The sequence below is a fragment of the Rhea pennata genome, chromosome 2 (assembly GCF_028389875.1).
Source record: "Rhea pennata isolate bPtePen1 chromosome 2, bPtePen1.pri, whole genome shotgun sequence".
Classification (NCBI taxonomy): Eukaryota; Metazoa; Chordata; class Aves; order Rheiformes; family Rheidae; genus Rhea; species Rhea pennata.
In genome coordinates, this window is record NC_084664.1 from 145,930,034 (window position 1) to 145,944,243 (window position 14,210).

Genomic DNA, 14,210 nt, shown 5'->3' on the forward strand with positions numbered 1-14,210 from the left:
GGGTTGAGTAGAGGGGCAAGATCACCTCCCTTGACCTGCTGGCAACATACTTCCCAATGCACCCCAGGATACCATTGGCTTTCTTGGCCACAAGGGCACATTACATACACACTTATCTACTACCAGAAGAGATTACATTAATTTATTTTGTAGTGTCAGTGGTTAACATGCAGAGTTTCTTTCGATCTGGCATAAGCTGTTTTCTTTATAACAATAAAAACGTATTTGTTAATATTAATAGTGTCAACTTCTTATTGTTACTGTTGAGTAAAAACATGAGGCTTGTTTATTCTACTGCAGTAAAGATGCTAATAAAGTTTATTTTTGTTTTTAGTCTAATATATACATAGTTTACTGAAAACAGGCATCAGCTAGCAAATACCATGGAATAAAGTATTTTTGATGGATCAAATTACCTGCACAGATATGAAACGTAAGCACAATCTATCACTAAACACAAAGCAAGCAATATCCAAAAAACTAGCAAGTCATTAGAACAGTAAGACCTTAATTTACAAACGTGTGCTAGCTGCAAGAACTATTTTTGTTGAAAAAAGCTCTAAGGCAAAAGTCACCTCTACATTTTTTTTTATTTATCAAGAAATTAAAGTACAACATAAGAACAGATCCGCACGTGCCTGAGATATAAATCCAAATTTATTAGCCACCTATGGCTGTAAAGAAAAAGTAATGGCTCACCCTGGCCTAGCATTTCACAACCACTATTTTAATAAGTTTTTCTGTATATAGTCTTCAGTTTTATAGGCTACTGCAAGAGAAATTTTTACATAAGTTTGAAATAGATCAGTGTTTTTGGATCCACACAACACTTATTTTTCCCCCCACTGGCATTGCTAATGGGCACCACTTTTCACTGAAGTACTGAATTTCTTGAGGAACTAAAAACATCCTGTGCCCTGATCAGAACAGATGGAAAATATGGCTATCATTTATTAACATAATTTTTCAAGAGAACCAAACAAAAATAAACATATATAATCAAAGGAACATATTCCTTGCATGCCTGTTGCAAATCACGTTTGAGTGAACATCTGGTACATTTTTCAGATGTTATAAGGTCTAAAAGCTATAGCATGCACTACAGAATATAGACAGTAGTTCTGCCAAACAGAGTGAAGAGGAAAGGGGTGTGGAAATCTCACATTTGAATAAATTCAAAACATCTGGAGAAAAAAGAAATCAGATTATATCTGATCAGTGGAAGCTTAGATTAGAGTTTTCATGCTAAATTCCTTTTAAATTATCATCCATCTTCAACATGCTCCTTGTTGGAAACAAGGGTCTGCCTTTAAATTGCAGTTTTGGGCTGTGCTGAGATTGAGTCAGGGCAGAAGAGATGACAGCAAGTAAGGCTCCCTCTCCTCTCTCCACAGGTTCAGAGATCTTTGAGAAAGGAATCCCCTCAAAATTCAAATGCAAAAGAATCATTTGAATAACAGTTAGGGAAATAAGCTAAGAAGAATAAGGAGAGAAATGAACAAAATCTAGGATGAACAGTTCAAAATTGAAGGCATAATCATGTGGACTCATTACTACTTAAAAAAAAGAAAGAAAGAAAAAAGAAAGAAAAAAACAGTATGAGAGATGAGAAAAGACAAGACAAAGTTTAGATGGTTTAGGCAGAATGAGTAGAAAGTAAGGAGGAAATTAAAGAATAGGCTAATAAGAGGAGCTAAAAGGGATCTAATAGATCTAATACGAGGATTCACCATTCTTCTTCGTCATTGCCACATATCTAAAAAAATCCATTAGAAATGTCCCCCTTGTACTGCAGATCAAAAAAAAAAAAAAAAAAAAGAGGTTTTCAGTTTCTTTCTGCTTCTGACCACATCAAATTTTGGTAGTCACAGTTTAAATGGTTAAAGGCAGAGCTAAATACTAAGTTTTATATGATGGTAAGAAATTAAGGTCACTGTGACCACAGGAATATGGCAATTAATACAAGTTGTCCAACAATATTAAAAACAATAAAAACAATATTAAAAACAATATTAAAAATTTGTTTATCTGCTCAAAGTAGAAGTTTCTATTCCCCATCAAATTTTTCCTCATTTGATTTTATACCTAGCTGTGAAACCCCAAAATAGCTAAAAATAGTACATAAAAAGCACTTTGTGGTTCTAAATCACTGTATTTACAAATGAAAATAATGACATCCAGAAGGTTAATGCTTTATTCTAATGCTTAAGACATAGGGTCATAACAACACTGTGTATGTACTATAGTAGAAGTAACTTAACTCCAGGTAAGAGCAAGTACCCTTCTGCATTTATTGTTAAGTATTCTGAATGCTGTAAAAACTACATGTTCATCTTACTGCCTTGAAATCTGGGATGCCATACAGGCAGAACTCCAAATCCCAGATCATTTGATACAAATGTTCCCAAAGCAGTTTCCTGGGAAGGGAGAAAAAAAAACAACTGTTTAACATTAAATCATCCAGATTCTACTATCAAATTTTTATGTATACGTGTGAATAAAATCATAATTTAGTTGTGCTGTCAGTGTTCCTTATCCTTTGATTTTCTCTTCAGCTATTACATTTTATCCACTGCTACTACAAGGAAATAAAATCAATTTCTGTGCTCAAAAAGAAATGCTAATTTAATAATCCCCAATTACTAAATTCTTGAGCATATTTCTGAAGCTTTAAATCTGGTCATAGATGTGCTGGAAACTAGAAATCCCTGTCCTTCTCATATAGTATTAATTTCCTCTGCTATGTAATGATTTCAAAAAGCCATTGCCTACAAGCCATAGTCTCTATGGTTCAATCCATATTTCTGACCATAATATAAGCCAAGATATAGAAGGACTGCCTTCAATCCAATTCAAATGTAAACCACTGAGATCAGGAAATGCAAAGTTCTGGTACAGGTCACCTTTGCACTGTAAGGAAACTGTCTGGAAGTAAGCAGAAGAAAACCAACAGGGATAGTGAGCCTAAGGAGAGGTTGAAATAAGGATGGACAGAACACTCAGAGGAACTAGATACAGGTTTGCTTCATAGTTTGGGTTACTAATAAAAAAGAAGTGAAGTTAGACTACCCAGTGGACTGATATCTAGATACACACATATGCAGAGCAGACTAAACCATTTGATATTAATGATACAGTAGGACAAGCTGGACTGAAAATGAGTCAGGATATTGCAGAGTGGAAAAGGAAAGTAAGAGAAGTAAACATACTGATCTTCTCTCACATAAGTTACTGTAACTATTACATAAAATACCTGTCAAGAACGGTCTAGATCTCTCTCTCTCTCTCTCTCCATTAGCAACTTCTTCATTCAAGTAATTTAATTAAAATGTGCTATTCTTATCTGGTTAGAATATCTATGCAGTATACTATCCAAGAATTACATAGTCTTGCTTGTCCTTCATATAGGCAGAACATCGAATTATAGACAAAACTGCATGGTGGTTAAAGAGGGAAATTAAATCCTGCAGAAAACATTTCAATTGTTTAACACACATACATTTTTAGCAAAGTAGTCCAAAATATCTTAAACATGAATTTAGTAAAACTCATGTCTCAAAACTAATAAACTATGCCTATGCTATGCTAATTGTTGCCATCCTTGCCACAGCTGTAGTACGCCTCTAACACACATAGACTCGTGGACTGTGTTGCCTTTTAGAATGAAACCAAAATATGCGAGTCTATACCAGTCTAACAGTAAAAATGCCAAACTTCATAACCAAAAAGTGTCACTCTTGCTAAATGTTGCAGTCTTATGATTGGCATATATACAATATCACCTAACAAATACTCATTCAGTCCTCATTCAATCCACAGTTCACATCCAGTTTATCTTATTGCCGATAGTTCACAATAGCAATCATATTTTTCTGTCTCACTATTAACATATTGTACTCAACACTAACATTAAAAATGCCTGAAAGATCATTCAAAAGACTCAGTATCACTCTGTAAATATATAGGTCAGGCAAAGGTCATTCTACTGAAGTTGTGCCATATTAAAGTTACAGCTTTAAAAAATAAAGAAAAAAATTATCCACCTTACAATGCATCCAAATTCAACAAGTTAACAGGGCTAGAATGCTGAGAGATTTCAGGGGGATCAACTAAGGCTGCAAACACTACCTCATGTTAATGTTCTTCTCAATGAACTGAGAATCCAGTGACTTAGCCCAGTAAGGCACCAGTACCTGCCACACTGGTAACAGCCAGCAGGAAAAGCAGAGCATGGCGTGAGTATCCAGAAGCATCACCTCTGAACCAAGAGCAGAGTAAAGAAGAAAAATGGCTAATCTACTAAAGTTGATAAGAAAGATTAGTTTTATATGTATTTCTCTAACTCATACCTACTCACTTCAAGACTATTTCAAGGACTATCTATTCAAAGGAGCTCAGCTAGTCATCAGGCCTTACTGCCCACACACAAGCCAATACCAGATCCACCACACAGGTTTCCTGAATCCACTCAGGAACTAAATCCAAACTCAGTAGGACAGAAAATTGGAAGGCAGTGATCTGATAAGCGTCAGAGACCTTGGTCCACCAGAGAGCCCACGAGTGACACCGAGGCCTCACCCCAACAAGCTGTCACGCTGCACGTCTCAACCGCTACAGGCATCCCCGAGCCGTGGACAAGGTGAGCCGCGCAGGCCTCCCCCTCGCCGGGGCCTCCCCTTCCCCCCGAGCCCCCAAATCCCCCAGCCGCAGCCTCCCCTCCCCCCCCAAATCCCCCAGCCGCAGCCTCCCCTCCCCACCAGCACCCAGATCCCCCAGCCGGGGCCTCCCTCTCCCCCTCCCCCTCCCCCCCCCCAAGCCCGGGCTTCCCCCACCCCCAGAGCGGGCCCCCTTCCGCCGCGCCACGTCGGGCCAGGCCGCGCCGCCGCCCCACCAGGGCGCGGAGGGGAGCGGGCTGGGGCCCCTCCGCCTCCCCGCGCCGCCCCTCACCCGCGTCAAGCGCCAGCTGGTAGCAGGCCAGCGGCTCCAGGGACAGCTTGTAGCCCTCGAACTTGGGGTCGAGGAGGAGGCGCTTCGCCTTCAGGGAGCAGTGCGCGGCGGCCTCCATCCCCGGCGGGAACCTGGCGGCTCGCGGCTCCCTCACGGCCGCGCGCCCTGCCGTAGCGCGAGGGGCGGCCGCGGGGCACCATGGGGAGGGTAGTTCCGGACACAGGACGGCCTGCGGGCGCCGCGGGGCATGCCGGGAGCTGTAGTTCAGGCCCAGCCTCCGTGGCGAGCGCTGCGGAGTGGGGCATGCGCTCAGAGCGGTTCCCACCCAGCCGCAGGCGCGCGGCATGCTGGGAGCTGTAGTTGCAGAGCCGGCGCCGGTCCTCGGCCTCCATTTCCCGGCGCGCCGGGGAGGCGGAAGGCCGCGTTGTTCGTGCGGGGGCGGTGGCGTCTTCCGCTGGCGGTGCAGGGGCGGCGGCGGCGGCGCTGCGGGGTGGGTGCTGCTGTGCCAGGTGCTGCTGTGCCGGCGGAGCCGCTGCCGGCGGGGCGCCGCGGGGAGGGGCGGTTTCGGCGGCCCTGGTTGTCGCTTCGGCCGAGGCGCGCTTGGCTTCAGAGAGTACAGCCCGGGGTTTGCTAATGCTGTTGAAACTTGCTCCTGCTTTGTACAGCTCCGTGAAAACCTAGACTGGCAAAATGAACAAAGATGCCCAGATGAGAGCAACCATTAACCAAAAGCTAATAGAAACCGGAGAGCGGGAACGGTGAGTACACTTCCTGCGATATCCCTGGGAGGCACCTTAAATGTTATCAAATGTGAATGGTGTCTGGAAGTGAAGCTTAACTCCGTTTAACTCCAGATGCTTATTTAATTCTAAACTCTAAATTGTGTTATATGCATTACAACTTTTCTTATTCTTACAGTTTTACTCCAGAGTATGCGTTCCCGTTCTTTATCCACAATGAGATAAAGTGTAACTGGGCAGACAGACCTACAGTTAAAGACATAGGTGGTACAGAACTATTCTTTAGTGAAGCGAGCTTTATTTATTTTGAAGGCCTGATTGCAAATGTATATTATAACTTTAAAAGTCTGTACATGTTTAGCAGCAGGGAGCTGAAATGAAGAGAAACTATTACATTTCTACCTTTCTTTCTGTGGCTGTAGCAGCAAAGCTGCCTGAAGAAGTACTATGAGCCAGCTCCTGAGCCAAGACCTCCTTATGGTCCAACATCATAAAATTAACTGAAACTGGTAGGATCCATTCAGGATAGGATTCAGGTGCTGTTCAGCGATTTCTGCTGCTGACTTCTCAGTCACCTGTTAGCAGTAATTGTAGACTTAATTTGCCTATTGATGCATATTTAAGTTAGGAATGTTTGCTTCTGCTAGCAGGAATTCAACTTTTTGTCTTAACAGCCTTAAAGAGTTGCTGAGAGCCAAGTTAATTGAATGTGGCTGGAAGGATCAGTTGAAGGCACATTGCAAAGGTAATGATAGCCAACTAACTAATGTGCTTTGTAATCGACTAAGGTTCTAGCCAAACATCTGAGATGAAAGCTTCGTTGCCTAACCGTCAATCTTAAGAAGACTTAGGCAAGAGGAAAGCGTCTGTGGCAATCTAAGATACTGATCTAAGACATAAGAAAGCATCTTGCTATCTTCTGTTGGCCTTGAAATTTTAAAGTTTCTTCTGTGATCTGAAACTCATTAGGCCTCTGAGAAAAGTATTGGCATTGGTTCCCTAGCTATTAACAGTGATACAGCTTTTTGTTTTGGGGATTTCCTAATCAGAGAAGAATAAAAACAAGAAAAAGGAAGCTGAGAGAAAACAGACTGCGGTAACAAATCACAAACATAGAATTGTGTCTTTTTGCATATAGGAGTGAGAATGAAAAGTGCCTTTGTATTCCTTCTTTTGAATAAATTTCTTGAAAACAAGATAATCTACCTACATAAAAGAAAACAGCTTGAAGTCTTTCATGTTGAACTAACTGTTTATCATTACTACAATGGACAGATCTGCAAATTAAATGAAATGATTATTCCTTAAAGCATGTTCCTTAAAGCAGACAAAAATCCTGTGAGCTTTTTCTTTTATTCTGATTAGATTGTTTGTGCCTGATAACTCAATACTCAATTAGTATATTTTTCATTTTGTAGACCTAAGAGTGTTAAGTCACTGTCATAGGTGGATTTGCAAAGAAGGCTAAAATAATTAATTTTTGCGGTTGTCTGGCTGATGCCCCTGCTAGGGATTATATATCATAATAGTATGGCTAGTGAAATAAATGTTTATCTGGCCTTAATTACTACAGTTCATAATCAGTTATGCTGAAGTTATTTGAAATTGCTAGTTCTATACTTACTTTCTTAGCAGTTGCAATTCAAAACATTAGTATCAGATTAATCGTTCCTGTTAAGGGCATGATAACCTCCAATAGAAGAGACTGTTATTTTCTTTGGTATTTCCACCTAGATCTTCTTGCGTTTGTGGATTAGGGCCAATAATTAAGCAGTACATGATGAGTTTTACAGAAAGTTAAAACAGGAAAAAACGGTATTCAAACAGTACACGTGATGTCAGTTGATAAAGCCAATTTTGGTGTCTTAGAATCACAGAATGGGTGAGACTGAAAGGGACCTCTGGAGATCATCTAGTCCAACCTCCCTGCTCAGCAGGGTTACCTCCAGCATGTTAGACAGGATTGCATCCACGCGGGCCTTGAAGATCTCCAGAGAAGGAGACTCCACAACCTCTCTGGACAACCTGGTCCAGTGCTCTGTCACTCCTACAGTGAAATGAATTCCCCCTCATGTTCAGGCAGAACTTCTGTGGTTCAGTTTTTGCCCATTCCCTCTAGTCCTGTCACATAGCACTACTGAAAAAAGTTTAGCCCTGTCCCCTTGACACCCTCCCTTCAAGTACTTGTACACACTGATAAGATCCCCCCTCAGTCTTCTCTTCCACACGCTAAACAGGCCCAGCTCTCCAGCCGTTCCTCATAGGGCAGGTGCTCCAGACCTCTGATCATCCTTGTAGTCACGCTGGACTCTCTGCAGTAGCTCCATGTCTCTCTTGTAGTGGGGAGCCCAGAACTGGACACAGTACTCAAGATGAGGCCTCCCCAGGGCTGAGTAGAGGGGCAGGATCACCTCCCTTGACCTGCTGGCAGCAGTCTTCCTAATGCACCCCAGGATACCATTGGCCTTCCTGGCCACAAGGGCACATTGCTGGCTCATGGTCAGTCTGTCACCCACCAGCACCTCCAGGTCTTCTCTGCAGAGCTGCTCTCCAGAAGGTCAGCCTCCAGCTTGTACTGGTGCCTGGGGTTATTTCTCCCTAGGTGCAGGACCCTGCACTTGCCCTTGTTGAACCTCAGGAAGTTCCTCTCTGCCCAACTCTCCAGCCTGTCCAGGTCTCTCTAGGGGCTCTTAGGGGCTAAGATTCTTCAGACCTTTTACCTATTAACATTCACGTTTAAAGAACGTGTTCTAGAACTACGCTGCTGAATTCAAGACTCTTCAGCACTGACTTCTGCATTTTCAGTAGTCTTCAAGTTTTTTCAGAAGAGAATTTCTTTGAACAAATACTGGAATATATTAATCACACAGTATTTATCATAGCTTTTATATTTTGCAATAGGTTTTTATGTTTCCCAGATTTTTTTTTCTTTTTTCTTTTTTTTTTTTTTTTTTTTTGCTGAAATATGGATAGAGATGTTTAAATCAACTGGGAAGATAACATTTACAATTTACAACTTTTTTGTACTGTCCTTTGTTGGATGTTAAATTGAAGTCATGTATACACAACGTTGGGGAAGATAGATTCAATTGGAACAATTTGGTTGGACATGTGAGTAGACCAATTTGCAAACTACCACAACACTTCAGTAATACACAGGTTTGGTAATATTCAGATGAGCTTATACTTTGTAACATTAAATTTCTAAAATATGAGCTGGTTGAGATGCATCAGTAGGGATAGATTCGCATTCTTAAGCCTATAGTATAAATTAGTATAAATTCACTGTAATATAAAGTAGATACCAAGTTAACAATGTAATTTTAGATTGCATGCTGGTCTTCTCTGACTTATGTGTGCAGGCTTCCTATCTTAATCAATGACAAAGATTTTGTCTTAAAATGAATGGACTGAAAGTCTTTAAATGTCTGTCTTGGCCTTCTTTAGATGTGATTAAAGAAAAAGGATTAGAGCATGTTACTGTTGATGATTTGGTGGCAGAAATCACTCCCAAAGGCAGAGGTAAGAAAATTAAATGGAAAAGTAACTAATCGTGCATTAACAAATATACCCACCTATATTTCAAGTTTAGCTTCAAAGCACCACTGTGATATATGTGAAGGAGAGAAGTGTTAATAGCTTGATATTAACTGGAAACAAAATATTTGAGTTTGTTTTGTGTAATAGCCATTCTTCTTGTACTGACCCTTGTGTATAAAATACATTTAGAAATTACTTTATGTAGTCATATGAGCCTATCTTCATATTTATAATTCATAGTCCCAGGAAAATTTGTCACTGAAGTGTCACTGCCTTAGGTATATAGCAGAGTTGTTTTTAATTTCAGCTGTTTCTTTGACAAAAACCTGTGTACTAGCGTAATGAGCAATGGGGAAAAGCAAAGGACAGAACATGCACGCACACATGGAATTCTTATATACATTTCTACTTAGTTTCTAAAAATCTTTGCTCTTAGTGGGAGAATCTTTATTAACTTTTAAATAAAAAAAGACCTTCAAAATAACTTGCTGAAGATTTTTATTCTGCAGTCATGGCTGAGTAAGCAAAGTTTTTGCTTTTTAGTTTGATTATTCTGGGTACCTCTTTCTTCACAAATTTATTTCTTGTGATTTGTTTCCAGCTGAATAAGCCTTTCCCCTAAATGCTCAAATTTTTTGATTATGGCCAGGTAAAAACCTACCTTTATTCACAACAATGGAACCTAATGGACTTCATCTGTAGCTTCTTTGAAATAAGAAAGAGAGAGATATGTATTATATTAAAAAATCAAGTGGCTTTGGTTACCTTAGGTATTAGCAGAATGCAAGAACAAATTTGAATATAAGTAGCTGTTGCAAAAAATTGATTTTGACAGTCTTTTCAATTTTGTGTTTTTTACTTACTTTCTTACTCGTTTCAGCCTTGGTACCAGACAGTGTGAAGAAAGAACTCTTACAAAGAATAAGAACCTTCCTTGCCCAGCATGCCAGTCTTTAACTTTGACATTGTCTTGGAAATGATTTTTTTTTTTTTTGGTATGATGAATTGAAATTCCATTGCACTACATCAGTTTCTCAAATTTGGTGTTATTTTAATAAAAAAAAATCTTTTGTGGACTTGTGATTTTAAGGTTCTTTTCTCCTGTTGCTTCATGAGTACATTGTAATATGTTAACACCTATTTCATTTTTTCAGTTTTCAATAAACCATAATTTTGTACAATTTTTATTAACCACGCAGTTTGAGTGCTTATTTAGTTTTTCCAAGAACTTCAATAAACATGTTTTAAACAGAAATGCTGGGGAGAGGAGAAGTCTGTGGAAGAACAGATGTGATGTGCCACTGAGCACATCCCATTTAATATCCCAAGTAGCTAGAGAGCTTGAAGAATTTAAAGACTACATTAAGCTGTTGGTGGTATTTCTCAGTGCTTTTTTGCTAGAAAGTGAGTAGTTCAATGTCTCAGATTTGCCTTTAAAATATTTATTCAGTAATTCATAGAAGGTTGGTTTCATTAAAAAATGTACTCCATCTTTCATCAGTAATGCTCTTGCCTCCTTTTCCTCTTTAGTTTTGATCCATGACACCTGTCTTCCAGCTTTTCCCATATTTCTGATAAGCAAAACAGCATGGTTCTCTGGAACCTTTTGAAGTTGAATTGCTATTCAATAACATGGCAATATAAGAGTCTCAGACTGATAAATCTGAAATTCTCATGGTTGGATCTGTAATATCAGCTCAGTCTATAAATAACTGCAAGAATAAACTTGAATCAATTCATTTTTCATAATAACTGAGTCACACAATAGTATCTAATTGCTCATTCAGCTTCTACTTCTGTGCTTGATAATGTCACTTAAAAGTTGACAACGATGAAGCATTCTCACTCCAACCTCCTTTTTTATCTTATATTCATCAAATGTATAATTCTTAATGGTCTTCATGAGAAGAAATGCTCTAAAACTGTCACTTTTAGATGAAGTGGAGCTATTTTTCACTATTTGCTTAGAAACATATGCCTGCTTCAGTGGACTTTTTTCCTCATTTTCTGACAGTTCACGTCACTGCTACACAAGAAATCCGCTAGATGGCATCCCCAGCTTAAATTTAAGGAAACAGCATGGCTATCTTCTTTTTACAGTCCTAAACTCAAATGTGTTGTGTGATCTGCCTTTTCCAGATTCATCAGTTTTCCAAAAAATAGCAAGCCTTATGACAGAGCTAAGATTATATTTCAGCTGGTGAGTGTTACTGTGGAGTCAGACAGCTGGAGCAGCAACTGAGTTAGGCAAAGTTTCAGCTGTCAACTGTTTAACAGCTGAGAGGAAATGTCAGCAGTCACTCTCGGAGTGCAAGTGTTTTATTGAATTGTCTGCTAATACTATAAACGATTGAGCAGAAGCAAGAGAAGAACCTATCGATAAGTGAAAGGTTAGATATTCCACTAGAAAAAAAGACAGTGTGACCTCGGAAATGCTCATGCTGAATGAGACAAGATGCAACTCTTCAGGAACACTTTGGTACATGAGGCAGAGTTTCTGCGCGTGCTGGAACTTGGCAGGAGCTGAGATGAGGCATCTGCTAAATTTATATAAATGCCCCTTTTGAGGCCCTGTGTTTTAAGTCTGCCTTCATGCCAGTTTGATCATTCTTGCTACAGGTTATTGGCTCTATGCCATTAAATAATGGCGAATGTTGGAAAGAAAAATGTTTCCTCCACTTAAAGGTCCAGATAGATGTTTTTTAAAAAAAGTTCCATTGGCAGTGAGTATGCTAATTCTGTGTGTGAATTGCATAAGGGTGTATTTCTGTTATTCTTTGAATTCTAGACTTGATTTACCCTGTGTTAATAATTTATAGAATGTGTTACTTTATCTAGCAGAATATGCACTAAGTATATGTTTCATATATTGCAAAGCTGTCAAATATCTTTCATATTTTTATTCTTTTGTTCTTAGATGGCTTTCCTGATGCTTTTCTACATTTTTATGTGACTTTGAAAAAAAGGCTTTATTTGAGCAATGGCTAAAGAGAGTCATGTGTACATGATAACATGCTTCAGAGCTTCCGCTTGATTTCCTTCACTGTGGAGGAAGAGAGCCATGCTTAAGGTATTCATAGATCAAACTGTGTAAGGCTTGTTGCCCGATCAATGAACATCTGAGATTTCACCTAGAATATGGTAGCTGCATCTTGCATCATTATTTCTGTGCTGAATTTTTGAGACAGGCATTGTAAACCAAAGCTAATCCCTCAATCTTGGCTGAATGGCAGAGACAAGACTCCTACTATTAAACAAACATTAGTGTAGCACAATATACCCTATTTTGCTTGCCTATAAAATAGTATGACTGAGCCTTTTATGACAAGAGAACAAGTTGGGTGGCGGAAAACTGTTCAATATGATTTTAGTGAGAAATTTAGCAACTGCTCCAAACTGCCCCGTGAAAATTTCCTGGAAAGACTTACTACCTTCCCAACAGAGCTCAACAACTCTTGTCTCAAAGTGACAAAGGTTGCTGTCTGATATGAACAACTGAGCACAGCATGTTACTGTGGGGAGTTGTGTTCAACAGATCAGTGGAGCCTCCACACTGTACCTAGGTGTAAAGCATGTTTGACAGCATGCACAGATCCAAAGGACACTAGAGTGGATTGGTCAGAGATACCCTATTAGATCTTCTAAGAAAGAAGTTAGGCCTGGGTTGCTATCTGATGTGACTGTCAGCAGTGGGAGATGGTTTCTTAAGGAATAGCTCCTCTGAGTGACAACCTCCTATTTTTGCTTTAACTGCAGCTTTTATTCTCAGGTGAATGGGATGGCTTTATTTTGTAGACTGTTACCTGCAGACTCCCATTTTTTCCTAATCTAGTTGAGAATTGAAAACAATTGGTAACACTCAGGATCCAGCCAGAACAATATCATTGACTTTTTTTTCTTCACTCTGAAAAAGAAACTAATCAGTGTTGTTAAGGTTCCAAACCTCTTTTTATATGCATATCATTAACTCAATATTTCAGCATTTTTAGTGTCATGAAATGAATCTGTTCCTTATAGGTTTTTGGTAAACAGAACCAAGAACTAGATGTTTAATGTGACAGTTTAAGATTGACATAAATTACATTAGCTGTGGGTGTATGATTTCTTTAGATGGTAGCCTTTAGATGGTAGGTGTATATATCTATAGGTATATATAGCATACATATAGTCTAGCAGCTGATTGAGTTTGCTTATTCTGTAGACATGCCTATAATATTCAGTTGTATATTGACATTGAAATAATGGGTCAGATAACAGCTGGAGTAAATTGGTATATCTCTGTATGTTCACTAGACAAAATTCTATGTGACAGTAAATTGAATAGTTCTACTGATGTCAATGGAAGACCAATAGAGAAAAGTTAGCTCATCCTCTCCTTTAGTCAAGCCCTCAGGGCTCTGAAGCACAGTCTGAAAAACAGAAGCACACAATTAATTGAAACTATTTATATTTTAATTTGCTTGATAATTATTTCCATGTGAATACTTCTCCATGTTGACATGGTCCAGTTAAAAGAGGTTATAAAGCAGTAACATTACCAGGGAATTGTAATGACATATCAAACTTGAAGTTGCCCACCTTCAGTAGAATCTTACCATTTTGCCACCATAAGTTTTTGCAGTTGAGTCTATATTTATCTTTTATTTCTATTATTTTTTCCTTCTTCTTCTTTCATGTTTTATTGACATAATTTTTTAGCATGGAATTTTATCATTTTGAGAACAAGTACGCCTGAAGTCTGTTTGCATTCAGTAAGAATGCATCAGTGCTATTAAAAATTTCTTGTTGCATCTCCATTCTTCTTTCTGGAGGGTCCTTTGGGGCAACAGCTCTGTGTCAGGTAGCCTGTGTCCTTATCTTCTCTTTTACAAAATTGAATAAAAGTTTAGTTGTAAGGATTATGGAACCTGGATAGGTTAGCTCTATCTTACTTATTTTTTGACTGAGTTTTCATGGAAGCAATGAAGAAAATCCAATACAAAA

The 14,210-nt window shown here is 39.2% G+C and overlaps 2 protein-coding genes across 4 annotated transcripts in view; one reads left to right on the top strand and one right to left on the bottom strand.

The window, feature by feature from the left end:
• NUDCD1 (NudC domain containing 1) overlaps window positions 1–5,123 on the bottom strand; it is a 47,197-nt gene extending 42,074 nt beyond the window's left edge. For both annotated transcript variants that reach the window (XM_062570553.1, XM_062570554.1), the window contains exon 1: window positions 4,948–5,123. In XM_062570553.1, coding sequence (XP_062426537.1) covers window positions 4,948–5,065 — 118 coding nt within the window. In that variant the 5' untranslated portion in view covers window positions 5,066–5,123. The remainder of the gene's footprint in view (window positions 1–4,947) is intronic.
• A 212-nt stretch (window positions 5,124–5,335) lies between these two features.
• ENY2 (ENY2 transcription and export complex 2 subunit) lies at window positions 5,336–10,303 on the top strand. Of its 2 annotated transcripts, none has more exons than XM_062568382.1 (5): window positions 5,336–5,437; window positions 5,613–5,705; window positions 6,362–6,432; window positions 9,135–9,209; window positions 10,108–10,303. In XM_062568382.1, the coding sequence occupies exons 2-5, from the start codon at window positions 5,638–5,640 to the stop codon at window positions 10,182–10,184; spliced, it is 291 nt and encodes a 96-aa protein (XP_062424366.1). In that variant the 5' UTR covers window positions 5,336–5,437; window positions 5,613–5,637; the 3' UTR covers window positions 10,185–10,303. The 2 variants fall into 2 exon arrangements, with proteins under 2 accessions (XP_062424366.1, XP_062424367.1); XM_062568383.1 differs by having other exon boundaries at window positions 5,373–5,456.
• The last annotated feature ends 3,907 nt before the right edge of the window (window positions 10,304–14,210 follow it).